The sequence below is a fragment of the Amborella trichopoda genome, chromosome 6, assembly GCF_054954075.1.
Source record: "Amborella trichopoda isolate Santa Cruz 75 chromosome 6, AtrichopodaSantaCruz75HAP2 v2.0, whole genome shotgun sequence".
In the NCBI taxonomy this organism is placed as follows: Eukaryota; Viridiplantae; Streptophyta; class Magnoliopsida; order Amborellales; family Amborellaceae; genus Amborella; species Amborella trichopoda.
Genome location: NC_142341.1, coordinates 42,833,895 through 42,853,300, shown reverse-complemented (window position 1 = coordinate 42,853,300; position 19,406 = coordinate 42,833,895). Strand labels below are relative to the sequence as shown.

Genomic DNA, 19,406 nt, shown 5'->3' with positions numbered 1-19,406 from the left:
CAAGATACCGCGTTTCTAGGAAACCAAACAGCACCTAAAGAGATTGGCTCACTTTTGTTTTATTGTTTTTTTTAGTAAGAAAGAGATTGGCGGACTTCTCTGCGGAAAAGAAACAAGAAAGAAAGAGACAAATGAGCAGGCATTGTCCCAAAAACAACCAACTTGAGCAATAAGTGATTTGGAAACCACTACCACCATGACTTAATCATCTTTGTACTTGTTAAACTCACCCAAATGTTTTTTTATTAGAATTATTATTTTTAATTTTTAAATTTATTTACTTTTTCATATTCATAATCTACATGATAGATTTTACATATCTTTAAAAATTAAATATTACAATCCAATCTCAAAAATAAATTTATTAAGAGGCCCGCATTTCTACATATGTAGATTTGGCAGGATAGAAACCGGGTCCCTTGTTTTAAGCACCACGCCAGGGCCAAGCCACTGTGCAGAATCCACATTAATGAGACGTACTATTTTTGGGTATGCTTCAACAATAAGTTCAAAGCCCTCCCTCTAAAGAGGGCAACTTATGCCGTCCAAACAAAAAGGGTGACAAAATGCATAGTTGAGGATTACATCATTTCGAAGAAGTTGTACCGGTCTTTTAATGATTTAGTGTAAAAGTAATTCCTTTCCCTAAGAACATTTATCTTTGGTAAAAGAAAGTTACAATTACTTACGACTATCCCATGTGAAATCTAATAGTTTGGTTTCTTTAGAAGTTTGAGGTTGATTGGTGGAATAAATGTAATCATTTCACATTTGACGATCAAAATTAATTATGATCACCTTGTACCACAGATAAATGGTCTTATTGTATATATTTTTTGAAAAAAATACATTCAAAGTACAAATTATTTTGAAAAATTATTCAAAGGTGTCAAACTATTCTGTTTAGGGTGTGTTTCATATAAATTGACAACCTTACTATGTAGAAATAAGGCTGTGATGCCCAACACAATTCAGTTTAATTGAAAGGTATATACCTTGCACGTTTTTTTACTACAATGTAAAAAGTAGCATGCTTTTTAATATAATATAATATCTAGGCTATCCAAATAAAATAGACAGTAGTACATATTCTTGCAACGTTCTCCAAGTATCGTTGCTACATTTTCCTTCTATTTAAAATTAGGAATGTTGTTTTCTAAATTTTATTTTAATGTACTTCTTAAAAATAAAAACCAAATTCTGTAGAAAAGGTCAAATCATTGTATTTGACAGTAGGAGTGCAGCTTTTAAGCTTCAGTACACTTAGTACTTCATAAAAATATATAGCAAATTAATCAATTGGGTTGGGAACCTAAGCAAGTAGGGGCATTTGGTAACTTAGCTCGAGTTTAGTAACCCGAGTAGGTACCTATAGTACCCTTGGTTGTTTAGTGAGCAACATAGAACAAGCGTTTACAACAAAGAGTGTTGTCAAGCCTGAACAATCAGGGACATTATGTTATTTGGTGGGTCCATGTTGCTAAATCTAAAAACCAAAAGATACTTTCATCCTTTAACGTGGGCTACTTGAGTATAATTAATTTATCAAAATTCTTATATTTGTGTAGGATTCTCAATCTTAAATTGAAACAATTTAGTTATTATTTAATAGTTGTTGTTCAAGTAAACCTTATAATTTTTAAGAGATAAGTGAGATAAACTTGAAATAATTTAAAAGTCAATTTAATCCTTTAATCAATATTTTTCTTTCATGAGATAAATGTATACCGGGTGCGGTTTATAAAAGGTTGCCTCCTTACACTATAGAAGTAAAATGCACCTCTAAAACTTGCTTACAAATGTTCTGGTGTTGAAAAACTTATGATGGCTTGAAAACTAATTTTTATCCCTTGGTATCATATTTAAAATGGCTTGAAAACTAATTTTTATCCTTTATTATCATATTTAAAATTTCAAAAATAGCAATAGAATGAACAAATCAATAAACAATTGAAAACCTTGAAAATAGATGTTCTATAAAACTTGTTATAAGATACACTATTTTTTAGACTTGAAATTCTTTTTTCTCTTCATGTTCATGCATCTTGAGGTTGAGATGATCAATAAGAGGGTTCTCCAATGTCAAAATACTTTCTTCGATAGGATTTTTGATGTGCACCTTATTTCAGTAGTATAAAGTTGCAACTTTATATAAACGTTTTCCATAACTTTTTCTATCTATAAAGAAAAGGATTGAGGTATGAAGTTGTAACTTTACATAAACGTTTTTCATAAATTTTTCTATAATATAAAAGAAAGGAGTATACTCTTTTGGCATTGTATACTATTTATTTTTGTTTTATATAAATGTTTTTCATAAATTTTTCTATAATATAAAAGAAAGGAATATACTCTTTTGGTATTGTATACTATTTATTTTTATTATAAGGTGGTCACAATTACTCCTAACCCTCGGATATATAATTGTGAGGTTTGGGGTATGTCACAAAGTTTAAAAAATTTCTTTTGAGCTTTAGGTAAAGTAAGGAACGCGCTCCCAACGACCTAATTTTGAAATCCGAACCGGTACTTTTCCAACTCTTTTTGGAAATGTCTCTTGCTCATGCACATGGGGTGGTAGATGTGGGTGGCTTTCACAGTGGCATATGTCGTTGGGGAATCCAAGAACTGCAACTGATTAGGTAACCTCAAATAATTAGGTAACTGAAAATACCACGAATGGAGAGAAAGAGAGAGAAGGGATTGGGCAATGAAGAACACATGTTTTTAGTACCTTTGTCAGTAAGGATTGGGTGGTTCAAAAGCCTCCCATTACGATGAGTCGAGTGTGAAATGAAATTTGAGTGAAGTCTTGTAACTAAGAGTAACAATAATGGAGACCAAACTCAAATCTGGTTTGAAGAGAATGTTATCTTTGTTTTTCAGTATCCGACAATAATATATGAGGTGTATCAATGAGACCACATTCCCCAATCAAATAATTCATATACCCCATGTCTCCAATAATATCTCACTACCAGGTTAAACTCATAAACTGGTTTTCTCTCTCATCTATTGCCAAGAAGCCTCTCTAACTCAGGTTGGGGGGAATGGAAGACCATGATGGGTTGCAGAAAGAGAGAAATGAAGCAAAAGCATTGAATGATGACAGTGGTTTGAACACAGCTCATAGAATTGATCATGGTAAGTTTATTTTTTAGTTTCTCTCTCTCTCTCTCTCTCTCTCTGTCTCTCTCTTTTTGCTTCTCAGTGTAGTGATGGACCATGTGAGATTATCATCAAATGAAATGGACTTTCATTCAAGGAAATGGGTTTTGTTTGTTGAGTTCTTTTTCTTTCTCTAGCATATTTTTTTGGGTTACATTCAAGCTATATTTAAATCAGTGTCCTGGGACTCGACCGAGTTCACTCAAAGCTATATTTAAATCAGTGTCCTGACTTGACCGAGTTCACTCGGACTTGGGTGAGTTATTTGGACTCACCCTATAGGCATGGGCAAGTCCAAGTATCCTCGAGTTGTGTGTACAACTCAGGGCTATAAAAAAATTTGCAAAACGGTCTAAAAAATTATTAAAAAATGTAGAAATGTTGTATAGCATTTCTTTATATGCTTTGATTTTTTTGGAAAAGATTGGTGAATGTTTTGTGCCGCAGTCCCTATTTTTATTTTTTCTATTTTTTTGAATTTTTTAAAGTGTCCCAAACTTTGTAAATCACTTTTTTCTTTAAAATCCATTCTCTCTACTGGCTAAATCTTATTTTAAATTTTTGAGATTTTTCTTTTTTATACTTCCTCTACCTTTTCTTTTATTTTTGCAAATTTTTTAGATTTTATTTTTATTTTTTAAGGGCCTTTTGGCCCCTTACAAGATTCGGGGTAACTCGGCTTGGCCAAGGGCAGTGTCCCTTACTGAGCCCAGTTACAAACCTCAATGCAATTGTCGCACCTTCATTGAAGCGAAGTTCCTTGACCTTGGGATTTCTATAGAGATATAGGTGAGCATTTTCATAGATTGGAGGATTCGAGTCTTATTTTAGTCTTCCAGCTCTAATTACATAAATGTACGACAAAAATTTGAATTCTGCTGTGTTTTCAGTTCTTTAAGAGTTTGCTTCCAAGTGTTGTTTTCATTATTAAATGAAATAATGATTAAGAATTTACTTAGGCCATCTAAACTCAAGATTTTCCTCTTTTTATTGACAGATCCATGGCTACAAGTGGGGCTTCTTCTGGTTACAGGCTACAATTGTGGATATATCGTGAGCTTTTCAAACCTCATTCTGAAGCCCTTAGGATGGACATGGGGGTTGATTGCTATGGTTTTTATAGCCATTTTATCTCTCTATGCAAACTGGCTCTTAGCAGGGTTTCACATAATTGATGGGCAGAGGTTCATAAGATACAGAGATTTGATGGGCTGTTTATTTGGTGAGCCACATTTTATGTGCTTCCTCACTTACAAACAATGCTTTTCTATAATAATCCGATGTATGATGATCTTCTTAACTACTTTACTCTGATGGTGTACAATTAACAGCCTTTGAAATCCCAATACTAAAGGAGGCATAAGAATTAACTTTTCATAACTCTATTGCAGGAAAGAAGATACATCATATGACATGGGCTCTCCAAGTTTTGAATCTTTTGTTTGCAAATATGGGTTTCATTCTTCTTGCTGGAAATTCACTAAAGGAAAGCTACATTTCTCCTTCATTTTCCCTTTATTCTCTCTGCGAAATATTTCCCCTTGTTAAGGGAAAAAAAGAACAGGAGCCATGAATTAGACCACATTTCATATGCTTCTGTATCATACAGAAATTCACAATTTCTTTTGGTTTTAATCTCTGAACAGGAGATCCATGCGGCGTTTACATCCTCACCATTACGACTTCAAGATTACATAATTATAAGTGGAGTGATCTGTTTCCTCTTCGCTTTCATTGTCCCCAATATGTCATCCATGGGAGCATGGTTCGCCCTCTCAGGCTTCTTCACCCTCATTTATGTAGTCACTATAATAGCAGTCTCTATAAAAGATGGTAAAACATCCAAACATACTCAGATAGAGCATAGTTTCTATGGGAAGATGTTTTCGCTCGTTTCCTCTGACAAATAGTAGTAATTTAATTGACTATACAGGAAAGTCTAACATAAAAAAAGACTATAGTGTTAGTAGATCAAATGTGGAGAAGGTTTTCAATGCATTCAATGCAATTTCAGCTATTCTTTTCACTAATACCTCAGGCATGCTTCCTGAGATCCAGGTTTGAATACCCGACTCCTCCCATACAGATCATTTTGTTTAGTTCCCTAAACCCTTGTATACTCAAGGGTAGACTTCAAAGTAACAAATATCATCATCTTCTAACAGTGCATTGTTTTGTAGTGTACTCTTCATAAACCAGCAGTGAAGAACATGAGGAAAGCATTGTATCTGCAATTCACCTTGGGCCTAGGAATATACTACGTTATAACAATCATAGGATATTGGGCTTATGGTTCACATGTCTCTGAGTATCTTCCTGATCAATTTAGTGGGCCTAAGTGGGCTTCAATCATTGCAAATTCAGCAATATTCTTTCAAACAATCATATCGCAGAATGTAAGCATTCCTTTTTCCCATGCAATCGCTATATGAGTAATTCATTGGGTATTGTCATTCATAAACAGCAATATATCCACATGTAGGATTTTTCTAGTCATGGGGTATGGATGATTGATGCTGTGATTAGAGGAAAGTGATACATTGTAAGGACTTAGGCACACAGACATCTGTTAAGATGAAATGTGTGTTATCGTTCTTTCAAATGCGGGCAAAAAATTAAAAATGATGTTTTGTGTAAAATTAGATATAGAAAATATAACTGCATTGTTGACTCTTCAAACTGATCTCTGTCATTTTCTTGGAATATAATCAGGTGTTCTGTTCACCAATTCATGAGGCACTTGATACTAGATTCTTAAGACTTGACCAGAGCTTGTATTCGCTCGACAATGTCAAGAGGCGTTTATTGCTGCGGGGTGGCCTGTTTCTCCTCAACACATTTATAGCTGCCATGTTTCCTTTCTTAGGAGATTTCGTGAACCTTGTTGGTTCTTTCTCACTCTTCCCTCTAACTTTTATCTTCCCAAGCATGATCTTTATAAAGGTAATGAAGCCATTAGCAACAGATCTGTTGATAGTTCATGAAATCACAATGCCAGATATTTAAATTTTTGCTAAGATTAACCTAAATGTCACAGGTTCAAGGGAGAAAAGCTAACAGTGCGGTGAAGGCATGGCACTGGCTAAACATCATCGGTTTTTCGTTTGTAACACTTGTAACAACCATTGCGGCCCTTCGGTTGATTGTACAGAACGCTAAGCTATACCATCTGTTTGCAGACACGTGAAGTGATTAAGGGCAAGTTTGGGTTCACCGAACAGGTGTATTATTAGTAACCTGGAAGGAATGAGGGAAAAAAGGTTTGCTTTCATGTGTGGTTTTGCAGGATTCAAAAATAGATGTAGACAATTAAGTTGCAGAGTTGTTTCCTTACTAGTGTATTATGAAATGAGAATCAGATGATTTTAGAGGCCAAACGAAACAGGACCTAAATAGCCTACAAGTGCAAAAGTGCTTCTATTGTGCTTTTCCCATTTCTTGCAACTCAGTGAGTCTTCTTGATGTTCAGTTCTGTAAGAGTTGCTTCCATTGCAAAAAGCAATAAAAAAAAATTCATGAATCATTATTTGTTTTATGAAGTTGAGAGGCCACTTTTTTTCAAATTCACTTATTGTTTAGATTTTCTAAAACTTGGGCATTGGTTTGACTCAATGCGATTGCGCTCACGCCAAGCAACTATGAAATCACAAACATGAAATCTTGAAGATTACCCTGTTAAGAACTTTCACCGCTGATGATCATCTTACTGCATTTCATTATCATGACCTCCTGCATATCAAGAGAAGAAACAAAAAGAAAACCTGAACAAAAGTGTTAGGATTTAAGAACCAGCTTAGATACGAAAACAGGAATCGCAAAGTAGGATACCACCAAGATCGTGTACTTATCGAGCTAGAAACAAAATAAGCGAGAATACGAGCCATAATACAAAAAATAAAACATAAATTACATACACCACAAGAGCACACAGATTTACTTGGTTCACCCCACAAGGGCTACATCTACGGGTACGACAAATATAAATCAACTATACCAATGAAAGTTACATCACAAATTTTGGGACATGGAGTTATCTCTTGACAAAACCCAATCAAGGAAACCTTTTTACACTTGACAGAACCCGCTCTCCCGATCGGCAGCATCGTCGGCCTCTCATCTTGATTCCACAGCTAAATCACTGCCTAGGAAGATACTATCTTTATTTCACAGCTAAACCATTGTCCAGGAGGAGAACCTTGAAAGCAACAAAAACTTTCTTTTACTAAAAAGGGAAGCCACCCAAAATTTTCATGGGAACCGCTTCTCTACAAGAAACCAGCCTCTCAATCTACAAGAGATACAACATGGAGTTTTTCTCCATAAGAAGCACTCTTCTCTTTAAGGGCAGACCTTGCCTCTCATGCACATGAGGCCCCTACCTTGTCTCTCTTGAGGAAACCACCTTCAAATTCTCTGCACTTTCATCCCGTATATATACAAGATTAGGAATCCACATCAAATAAAAAACTTCTTATAGCTATTACATATATCTCAAGAACCAAGAGATACATCCAAGAGTCCCAATCTTTTTGGATTTCTATTTCATTTAGGAAACCTATCAATATCAATTACAATCCCTCATAATATGGGATTTCCTTGCGGGTGATTTTGAATATCACCATATCCAATAATCTCCACGTTGATATCAAAATCACATGCTTACCATACCAACATCCAATGGATGCTTTATGAATTCATCATCTTTTGCCAAAGAAATTCCTTCATCATTCTTGCTGAAAAATTGTGTTTGCCATCATATTTCTCCACCTCAAATAAAACACTTGTATACTTTGCCATGTGCTTTTCTTCAATCGAATGCAGAAACACTAGATTTGTATTGAACTATATGCTCTAATACCACTTGTTAGGATTTAAGAACCATCTTAGATGCATAAATAGGAATCTCAAAGCTAGAAACAAAATAAGCGAGAGTCTAAGCCATAATACAAGAAATAAAGTATAAACCACATACACCACAAGAGCACAAAGATTTACGTGGTTCACCCCATAAGGGCTACAACCATAGGCATGATAAACAGAAATACATAATACCAATGAAAGTTATATCATAGATTTTGAGACATAGAGTTACCTCCTTAACTCTCGACAAAATCCAATCGAACAAACCTTTTAGACCCGCTCTCCCGATTGGCACCATCATCGACCTCTCATCTCGATTCCATAGCTAAATCACTATCTAGGAAGTGACTATCTCCATTTCACAACTAAATTATTGTTCAAGAGGATAACCTTGAGTGCAACAGAGACTTTCTCTCACTAAAAGGAGAAACCACCCAAAATCTTCCTGAGAACTACTTCTTTATAAGAAACCAGCCTCTCAATCTATAGAAAACACAACGTGGAGTTTCTCTATGTAGGAAGCTTTCTTCTCTCTAAGGGGAGGTCTGACCTCTCATGCACAAGAGGCCCTTGCCTCTTCTCTCTCTCGAGGAGCTACCTTTCCCATATGGTGACCAAAATAGAGCACACAAATTTTTTACACTTCCATCCTATATATATAAAATTAGGAATCCATATTGAATAAAAAACTTCCTATATCAAGAACCAAGAGATATATCCAAGAATCCTAATCATTTTGGATATCTATTTCCTTTAGAAAACTTATCAATATCAATCCCAATCCTACATAATATGTGACTTCCTTATGTGGGTGATTTTGGATATCACAATATCCAACAGAATGATCACCAAAACACCCCTTTTTTATGGGTAGTAATAGTAGGAATCGAACTTGAGATTTACCGCTGCTAAACATCAGCTTGCCCACTACTCTTCAAACAATACACAATGGATGCTCAAGGAAGACATCTATTTCATTAAGGCTAAAGAACGATTGTGCATATGACAATGTGGTTTCATTATATTACAATGACATAATAGCATTTCCTATATATATATATATATATAGACACTACAAAAAGCCAATACAATACTTCACCTATACCTTATCACCGTCCAAAGTTCATCGCACGGTCACAGTTGTCCAGCAGTATTTAAATTTTTATAATTATTGTACTAATCAGATTTATCTAAATTTTGGGGCGTGTATACATATGACCAAGTCACACCAAAATAAAATATTAAAAAAATAACAGTCATAAAATAAAATGATGAAATCACCCCTAAAACTTTATAGGGTTATTTATTATAATTTTTATCATTCAAATTATTTGTTTTATATTTTATTCATGTGTATCTCATTAAGGTGCACACACCTACAAAATTTTATATCATTATGATTTGTAAAAACATTATTAAAATTCAAACAACATCAGACATCTGTGACCGTGTAATAAACTTTGAACGGTGATAAAGTCGTAGGTGAAGTACTGTAGAACTTCACTTATAAGCATTTTGTAGTGTTATATATATATATATATATATATATATATATAAGTGGATTTTGTTAGCCCATGGGATGACAGCTACAGTGTTAGCCAATAGCCCAGATTCAATTTGGGCTAATCTGACCATTACAATGTCATTTCGTATTTGAATTTTCATTTTTTTTCTACAAATCCAAATCACTTAAAATTTTAGGCATTCATTCTTTTCATCAAAGCGCAACTAATAAAAATATAAAAAACAATAATTAGTAAAATATAAATTGATCGAAATACCTCCGAAATAATTTGGGAGTATTTTGGTTAATTTATATTTATGAATTATTTTTTTATATTTTTATTAAATTCTTATATTTTTGAAGAATAGACGCTCCAAATTTCAAGTAATTTGGATTTGTAAAAAAAAAAATTAAAAATTCAAACACGAAATGAGGTCGTGACCATTAGATCGGCTCAGATTCAATCTGGGCCATTGACTGACACTATATATATATATATATATATATATATATATATATATATATATATATATATATATATATATATATATATATATATATATATATATATATATACTTATATACATATATATAAAATTTTATTTTAATGTGTAAATATCAACTTAAGAGATTTTTCGGCGAGCTGGTGTCAGGCTAAGACTTGTAGAGTTAGAATGGGCCAACTTGCAGACATGAGCATGTGATCCAAACCTAGTTTGAATCTGAGACTTTGAAAGCGAGTAGGCCAGCCCAGGCGCATTCACAACGCTATTAGCAGGCTGTAACGTGTGATTGTACGAATGCAATTCAAATGAAACTCATGGGACTCTTGACATAATGAGAGGAATACAATATACTTAATATACCCAAACTATCAGATTTCACATAGGATGGTTGTACTAATTATGACCTCCTATCAAATGTAAATGATCTCATTGTATAAAATCTCTTAACTAAATGAAAAGATTGTACGGTTTCCCTCTACTCGAAAACCATTTTTTGTTATTTAATCATGGATAAACAATTGGGATTATTTGAAAATAATTAGTTCCACAATATAAAAATCGAGGGTGAAGAAGAACTATTTGTTTGCTTTAGTGGACAGTATGAAATATAGAATGTGGGCATGAAGTGGAAAGTGCATTTTGGAACTACCTTGCCTTTGTACTACGAACATAAAAGCGGAGATGATCCATACCTGCTATTGACTTAATGGTTTTCACTTCTCTATATATACTTAGCTCTTGTTCTAATTTGTCAATATCGGACTGCAAAACTCAACTCTCTTTACGATAAGACACAATGATGTTTTACAACGGGGCTCTGCTGCTAGCTGAGCCGAGTTACCCTTATGAGTCCAAGTGGACTTCATTGAGTAGAAAACACCTATAAAAAAAACTGAAGAAAAGCCAAAATAACATCCCCAAAAAGTAGGACAATTTAGGTAAAATCGGATATCTCCACCTCATCTAGAAAACGAGAGAGAGGAAATTTTTTTTGACAAATGCTACTACCTTTATTGAATACTAAAGAAAGAAATTACATCATTAGCAATGATAAAGGAAAGTAAAGAGGAACCACCCTTAACCAGAGCACCAGCTAAAGAGTTAGCTTCTCGAAAAACATGAGAGAATGAGACCGATAAAAAAGAAACAAGATCTAAAGTCAGCAACCATAATGGCCAAAGTTCCCATGACACGCGCTGCTTCTTGTTACACCATTTAATAATATTCAGTGAATCCTTTTCAATCCAACAATTATTACCACAATTCTTTACAGTAAAAATTTTCAACCTTCAAGTAAGGGAAGAAAATAGGGCCCAAATTCTTGCCTCCCTTTTGAAAGAGAGAGAGAGAGACATAGAAGATGAGTAAAAGAAGGTGATCTACCCCTATTTTGGGGGGGGGGGATGAGAGAGAGATTTAAAAAGGGGTAGATTTGTCCTTTTTAAAGATGAAGAAAGATGAAAAGGAGGTAGAATTGTTCCCTCTAATAGAAAGAGAGAGAAATAAAGAGGGGGCAGAACTGCCTCCTTTTTAGATAGACGAAAAGGGAGCAGATATACTCCCTTTTAGTGAGAGACGGAGAGATGAGAAAGGGGGGCAGATTTGCCTCCCTTCCAAAGAGAGAGAGAGAGAGAGAGTTCCATGGGTGAAGTGAACCTAAGGCCGTTAGTTGGCCTAGTCCTAGAACAATAATAAGGCAAAAATCTATATGATCTCCATGCTTTGCAGAATCATGCAGAGTCACATGCTCTCTTACAATGCTGCACAATGATCCATATACTCCGATTTTATGTGGGACATTATTCACATTGTAAATAAAAATAGCAACATGCCAGTGCACGATTGTACACTGTAATTATAAAGAAACTATATCCTACAGATTCAACAATTATTAATTGTTTATTCCTTATACATGCAATTCCTTATGTATAAATCTACCATTGCGATAAAAATTATTTGTTAGGAGAAACAATATTCTCACGTAGTATCAGAGCTACGTCACGATTTGACATTTTGTCTCTCAAGTATCAAGTCATTGTTTCCAATTTATTTAATATGAACGCCCCCAATCTGATTGTCTCTCTGTTCATCTACACGAAAACCCCAAGTTTGTCCTCCATTATTGGGCTTCTTTGGTGTGTGATTTAATTTGTTAGAAAAAGATAGAGAAAGAAAGATGTACGAGGGGTTTGATCTGTGAAAGCCCCTTACTTTTTATCTATTAATTTTGCTTTGCATCACTCTCTGATCTATGACGCCCTTTGATCTGTGAACGCCCCATGTTCTCCATAAAGCAGTTTTAGCATCACGTGTTTTATGGTTGCCCATCACGTATTCTCCTCAAACTTTTTGCACTTGCCCATTCCTCAATGTTTTTTTTCACTCTCTCTCTCTTCAACACTTTGAACGGGTTTCTCTATTCAATATCTTTTGTTCTATTCAATATCTTTACACGGATTGTGCTATTCAATATCTTTCAGCTCATATATGTTGTTCACATTTTTACATGCCTATTGTCCAGCTTTAACAGTAAAATTTGGTTTAATAACTACACTTTTTGGGCTTTAATTATGCAGAATGTAATTCATGGAAAATGACTACTCAGATACGTAGATGGAACCCAAACGCAACCTGATGATCCAAAAAAAGTAGAAGAGTGAGGAGTAAATAATATTAGAATTATAGCATGGCTAATGGACTCATCACATATCAATATAGGGATTAATTCGAGTAACTGCAAAACTACTCGAGAAGCATGAATATTTTTTTGGGAGATTTATCATCAGACTAACTGGTCACGCAAGTACCAGCTAGTATAGGAACTCCGCTAACTCAGAGAGGGAGCAGAGTCTATTAAAAACTTATATTCTTCTATGAAGAGGCATTAAGATGCTCTAGCACTCATGGAACCTGCGATTTAAGATGGTCCTAGCATAGAAATAGTTGCAAAATCTCGAGATGAATTTTAAGTAATTGAATTTGTAATGGCACTTTGTCTAGAATTTGAAAGTGCTAGAAGTGCCTTGTTACACCGAAGCTCTCTCCCTACTCTGAATCAAGTTCTTTCTAAGTGAATTGCAAAAAAACGAAAGTTAAGTCCCTTAGCTCGATTTTTAAGGGAAAAATAGTTTTTGCTACAACTCATCCTCATTGACCAAATGAGAGTAAACAACATCAACGAAATTATTTGCCCTAAGTGCCCTCTATCGCTCAACTCGCATACTTTTTACCAAATCTCATTCTCCACATCACTTCTCGCAGTTTGTTTCCAAACTCTCCATAATTTATTTCAAATCATTTCGAGTTTGAGGGGGAGTGTGGATAGAAATAACAACCTACAAGTGTACGATTGTGCACTAGAATTATATAGAAACCGTATCCTACAGATTTAGCAACTATTAATTGTATATTGCCTATACATGCAATTCCTTCTGTATAAATCTGCCATTATAATATCAATTTCTTGTGTTAGGAGAAACAATATTCTCACACACACGTCTCTCTCTCTTGTTGCACGAAAGAATCTCTCCCATTCTTGGAGTGAAGACGTTTCTTGATGTCAACCATCAATCATCCAAGTCATCCTTCCAATTAGACTTACTCTATCCTCGTAATCAGAGACCATTTCCAAAAAGAAATACGTGAATAATCTACATTTTTTTTTGGGAGTGATTCATGACTTGCAAATGTTCTAGACCCAGATTTCTCTACTAGCGACTTGACATTTCGTAAGGTACATTCCTGTGGACACCCCCTCCTCAAGAATTTAACTTTATCTTTGAATTCTAAAATCCTAGAGCACACTATCCCAATACACCATAGGGCACACTTAAACATAGTCATGCCCATAGTCCAGCCTAGAATATTCCTTAGATACTCTTTATTCCCCTAAATATCCTATTTTAGAAAATAAAATAATCCCAAATATCCCAAAATCTGATAAATCCTAAAATATAGAAAACCCAAATATTATTTAAATATTTCCAAGATCTTTTAGATATCCCAATTATTCTAGAAGTCAAATGGTCTCAAGTCCCAAGACTGGCAACACAATACTTTCAGAATCTCCCAGTGTGAAAACCTTTTTAGATTAGGCAATTTCTATGACCTGGGAGGGAGAAATTGCGCGTCGCGACTATCTAGAAGCATCCAAATTCGATCAAACCACTACTATTATACTCAGGTCTATGTTTTGATCAAAACTGTCAAGAATCAGGGAAGAGATGGATTAGCGTTGCAATATGTGGCGTAGAAGGTAAAAGATATGTGCCACATATTGTGGTGCGAGACACATGGCATCTCGATACTGGTTCGGACCATCATCTTCCTATTTTGAAGTGTATTTTGCATATAAAAGTCATTTTTCCAGCCATTTAGTAGACCTAGACCTGAACAAAAACCCTAACCCTAATTATTAGTCATAGAAACCCTCCAGCCATCAAACCCTAGATTTAGGACCCTACTCTAACCATTTCAATTTTAGTCATAAAAAACTATGTAAACTCCTACGCATCTCTCTCTTTCCTCAAAGCTCATTCACTCAAGGGGATCATTAGTTTCAAATATCAAGGAGTAAGGACTTCTTTTCGCAATCGAATCCTAGCCTAACTCCGAGTGCATGACGTAAGAGTCTGGTCTCCAATTTTTTTTTTCTATAATTTCAATTTTATTTATTACCCCTTTATTAGTTTCTTTATTTTCGTTATTAGATCTGTTGTTCATGTTTCCTTCTTTATTCTTTTATTTTTACTGTTATTCATTTTTATTTTCTGATTAGGCTATGTTTTCTATTTAGTTCATCTTTATTAAACCCTCATGACCTGCCATCCAAAAGTTGACACCCCCATCATCCAAACAATGATGGTTTACTTTTCGCTGCAATCCGAGCATTTTGAGGTCTTGCGATTGGTAGCAATTTGAGCCAATAAGATCTCAATGTTACTGGTCGTAGCGTCCAACGCCACTACCCCCATCGCCCAAACAATCAAGAGCCCCCTGCATCTGCATTATGTGGGCGTCAGGCTTGTGATTTGAGCCACTGTTTTTCTGACGTTGCTACTCATGTCCAAGCATTGCTACCGCCATGGTCACCCCCAACTTTGACAATGCTACCCCTAAAGATGGCGTTGCTGGTCATAGTATTGGCTTTTGGAGGATCGATTTGCAGGCTTGTGATTTGAGCCATCACTTGGCCACCCCTAGCTTCGACGTTGCTACCTCAGAGCTTGCAGTACTAGTCATGACACATGTGTGACCCCATTGTATCTGCAGCAGGTGTGGCCCACACATGCTTCTTCTTTTTAAGGTGCAGGACCACTGCGCTGCGTGGTCCTACGAGATAACCTCATTGAGGTGGTCCCCTGGACTCCAACAACACTATGGTCGTGCAAGACTGCCTGTGCACAGTGGTATGGCAAGATCACCTGCATGTAGTGGTCCTGTGATACCATGGTTGTGCAAATGCTCTTATTTTATTTTTTATGAATATGCTGGGGCCATCCACCGCCAAGGCACCGCACGGAACACCATGACGGACCACGCAGTCCAGAATGCATCTACGCGTGCCCAACATGTATTTTTCTCCTGAATAACACAGACTTTAGTGTGCGTGCGTATGTCCCAACTCCCCCAAGGTCTATGAGGAACCAATTTTTACCAATGACTGCAAAAACCAACCAAAAAAATGCATGTCAAGAAATCTCTCCCAAAACTAGCTACTTTTTGCATTTTCGTATACTGACTAGGCCGATCCTGAATCAATATGGCTTTGATGCCAATGTTGGAATCATCATGTAAATGAAACTAAGTACTTTTTGCATTTTCGTAAACTAACGGAGCCGGTCCTGAATCAATATGGCTTTGATGCTAATGTTGGAATCATCATGTAAATGCTAGCGCAACATAAACCCAAAAAAATAAAGATTGTATAGAGACCGTAACTTTTCGAAACCGATTACTTTTTTGTCGCAGTATCTTTTCCTTTATTTGGAAGGTGATTCTGAGAGTTCGATGCCCGCAATCTCAAGACAATATTTAATTACAAGAACTACCAAGCATAATATATAAACACAAATTCCAATTCCAAAATGAACAGCCCGAGAGTCCTTAAGTTGCCAGTACAGGGTTTTCTTTATCTAGGGTTTACAGAGAAAAACAAAGACGAGAGAGGGGGCCCTTAAGTGTAGAGAGAGAAGCTCTTTTTTGAGAGGCAAATGACTTTTAATTTTTATCATACAAGGAATACTTTTCTTCTCTCAGTTGATCCCACTTTACAAGATTATCCACTGAATGAATCATATACAAAAAGAATAATGATATTTACAACTTTCGATAATATTCCATGTAGCAAACCTTATCTCTAAGTGGAAATCCATATCTCGTAGTATTCCATTTCCTTCCTCTATATCATGAACTAATTCAGCAATGCTATGAATGTCCTTCTCTCCATTAGCTCTTAAGAATATCAGCAATATCATGGAGATCCTTACACCCACATGGACCAGACTAAAACGATTTATATATCTTCTATTATTCTATATCGTCAGTCGTGTTTATGTAAAAAATAAAAATAAATAAAAAAAAGGGGAAGAAGTCCAAGCATACAATAAAGTACCATTCACGTCACTTTCCTTGCGAAATTTCAAAAAGTTAATTGAACACTTCAAGTAAATTAATACATGACCAAGGACCACATTCATGGGGGTCAAGCTACGAAATTTGCCAACACCGAACCGAAACCAAAGCAAGACTATTTGAGATAGAGGGACCAATCTTTTTGAGAACCAAACCCATAACAAAATAGCTTTATTAATTACTCCCAGTATAAACCAAAGCATAAAGGTCAATAAAAAAATCTTATATAGAGCCGCGGCTCTAAACAACCAAATTAGAGCCCACATCAAAATTTCACTAAAAGCGGTTGTTTTGATGCCCAAACATCCTCAAATTGATCATTTCGATATGAAGATGACGTCAAACATGCGTTGTGACATCACCTACATAGAGCATATTAGTCACATTTAATGCTCCATGTGGATGACGTCAAACCATCTTAATGACCAAAAATACCCCTATTAAATAAATGCTCTATGTACAAAACAATAGCATCGAAGTATCCAAAATTGTTGTATACAATGATAAATTACTCCATAGTATATATATATAGAAAAAGTATACAAGGAGAAGATTTACAAAACAAATACGATATTAACAAAGGAAAATTGTTTGGTGCATCGAAGCCCACACCTATTATTACTATGCGGGCTCGGAGATCTACACTGTCCACCAAAATCGGGTCATGTAAATAATAGTCCTCCAAAAATAAATTAAAATCAACAGTTCAAATATTTTCTCCAAAATATACCATTTCTAGTTTTAAAATATATTTATTTTTACAGATTAATAATCTCCATTAAAGATTATATATTCCCTAAAAATTAAAATGAAATTCTATTTCAAAAATAAATTATTAAGGGGCCCCATCTCTACATGTGAGTCGGTGGACTCATAAAAACGGTGTCCATTGACGAATGGGTGAGGCTTGTATAGAGCCGAGGCACTAAACAATCAAAGTAAAACCTACTTTCAAATAGTGTCGAAAATATTGATTTTCATACTAGAAATCTTTGTGATATCCTAAAAATATATTTTCATCTTTAATTACAAAATTTAAAGCTTAAAAAATAGTGTAGAGCAAGTAGATCTACGAAAACTTGAAAATCTTGAAAATTGACTGTCCAAAAATATGGTAGAAAATGCACAATTTCCCAAAACTTGAAATCTTTTTTTTTTTTTTCTCATTTTCATGCATCTTGATATCGTGATGATCGATTTGAGCATCAAAACAACCCCTTCTAGTGAAATATTTTAGGTAGGCTCTAATTTGATTGTTTAGAGCCTTGGCTGTATATAAACGTTTTCCTTAACAAATATGCTAAAACGGAGTGTATTAGGCGGTAACTAATAAAGAACCGTCACCACCAACCACAAATTAAGCTTAACCTAGTAAACATGATTGAAGCTTGAGTATGGTTTGGAGAATTTGCATCTCAATGAGCAGCTCGTGACAATAAAGTTTTGGATTAAATAAAGCTTTGATTCATTCCTTTTCGTCTTATCCCTTCTATTGGGAAGTGGTTTCTAGTGTGGGTCCCACGGCTTCATTTAGTCCATCGTACACAATAATTTTCTCCCTCATTTGTTGACTAATTTTTTCGTTTTCATTGAAATCTTTTCCTCAGTAATTTTGTTGTTTCATTAATTCGTTTTTGTCATCAAGAAGTTACGAATGGAAGATTACATGTCAAACCCCGATATGTAGGTCCCATTAGGCTAGGATAGAGGGGTGTCACCGAGAATTTTCGTTTTTTTTTTTCTTTTTTTTTTTTACACGTAAGAGCTGTTTGAATACCTGGAAATATATTTTCAGATATGTTTTTATATAGACATGACACATTTCTGGAGATTGGATTAAAATTTTGGGACAAAAGTATTTATGCTAAAAAAAATATTCCTCATTTCAAGCCAAAAATAAACAAATATGTATCCTTGCCTTTACTCTCTAAAATTGATTTGCAGCCGAATTTCCCCATTACGGATACGCCCAGTTAATAAAATACAATTAATTCCAGCAAAATGCCGCCATGAATTAGAGAGAAGCTATTTAAAATTTTAAAGCTTAGAGAGAGAAAATATCTTAAAATTTTAAAAACAAAAACTATATCTAATTTTAGAGAGAGAAACTACTTAAAAAAATTAGAGAGAAAAACAATCTCAAATTTTTATAGAGAAAAATTCTTTCAAATTTTAAGTTTAGAGAGAGAAAATATCTTAAAATTATAGAGAGATAAACTATATCAAATTTAGAGAGAGAAGTGCTTAAAAACATTTTTGAGATAAACTATATCAAAAAATTTAGAGAGATAAACTATCTCAAATTTTAAGTTTTAGATGGAGAAAGTACTTGAAAATTTTTTGAGAAAGAAAATCTCATATTTTTAGTTTTAGTGAGAGAAACAATCTCAAAATTTTTAGAGAGAAACTATATAAAATTTTAAGTTTTATAAAGATAAAGAACCTAAAAATTCTTAGAGAGAGAAACTATCTCAAATTTTAAGCTTTATATAGAGAAAGTATATGAAAATTTTTTGAGAGAAACTATCTCCAAATTTTTAGAGAGAGAAACTATCACAAAAAATTTAGAGAGAGAAATTATCTCAAATTTTAAGTCTTAGAGAAAACTATCTCAAATTTTAAATGTTACAGAGAGAAAGTACCTGAAAATTTTAAGAGTGATTAAATCAAATTTTAAGTTTTAGAGAGAGAAAAACTATTTCAAAATTTTTACAAAGAGAAAATATATAAAATTT

At 34.5% G+C, this 19,406-nt stretch overlaps 1 protein-coding gene and 1 long non-coding RNA gene across 2 annotated transcripts; both read left to right on the top strand.

Annotated features, from left to right (window-relative positions):
• Positions 1-2,672: 2,672 nt before the first annotated feature.
• On the top strand, positions 2,673-6,691 carry LOC18438694 (putative proline transporter 2). Its single transcript, XM_088870964.1, has 8 exons — positions 2,673-3,144; positions 4,166-4,390; positions 4,560-4,656; positions 4,817-5,001; positions 5,102-5,226; positions 5,349-5,564; positions 5,881-6,111; positions 6,206-6,691. The coding sequence occupies exons 1-8, from the start codon at positions 3,051-3,053 to the stop codon at positions 6,353-6,355; spliced, it is 1,323 nt and encodes a 440-aa protein (XP_088727090.1). The 5' UTR covers positions 2,673-3,050; the 3' UTR covers positions 6,356-6,691.
• Positions 6,692-14,316: 7,625 nt separating this feature from the next.
• Positions 14,317-15,866, top strand: LOC148781787 (uncharacterized). Its single transcript, XR_016058614.1, has 2 exons — positions 14,317-14,661; positions 14,834-15,866. It is a non-coding gene; the product is annotated as an uncharacterized LOC148781787 (long non-coding RNA).
• The last annotated feature ends 3,540 nt before the right edge of the window (positions 15,867-19,406 follow it).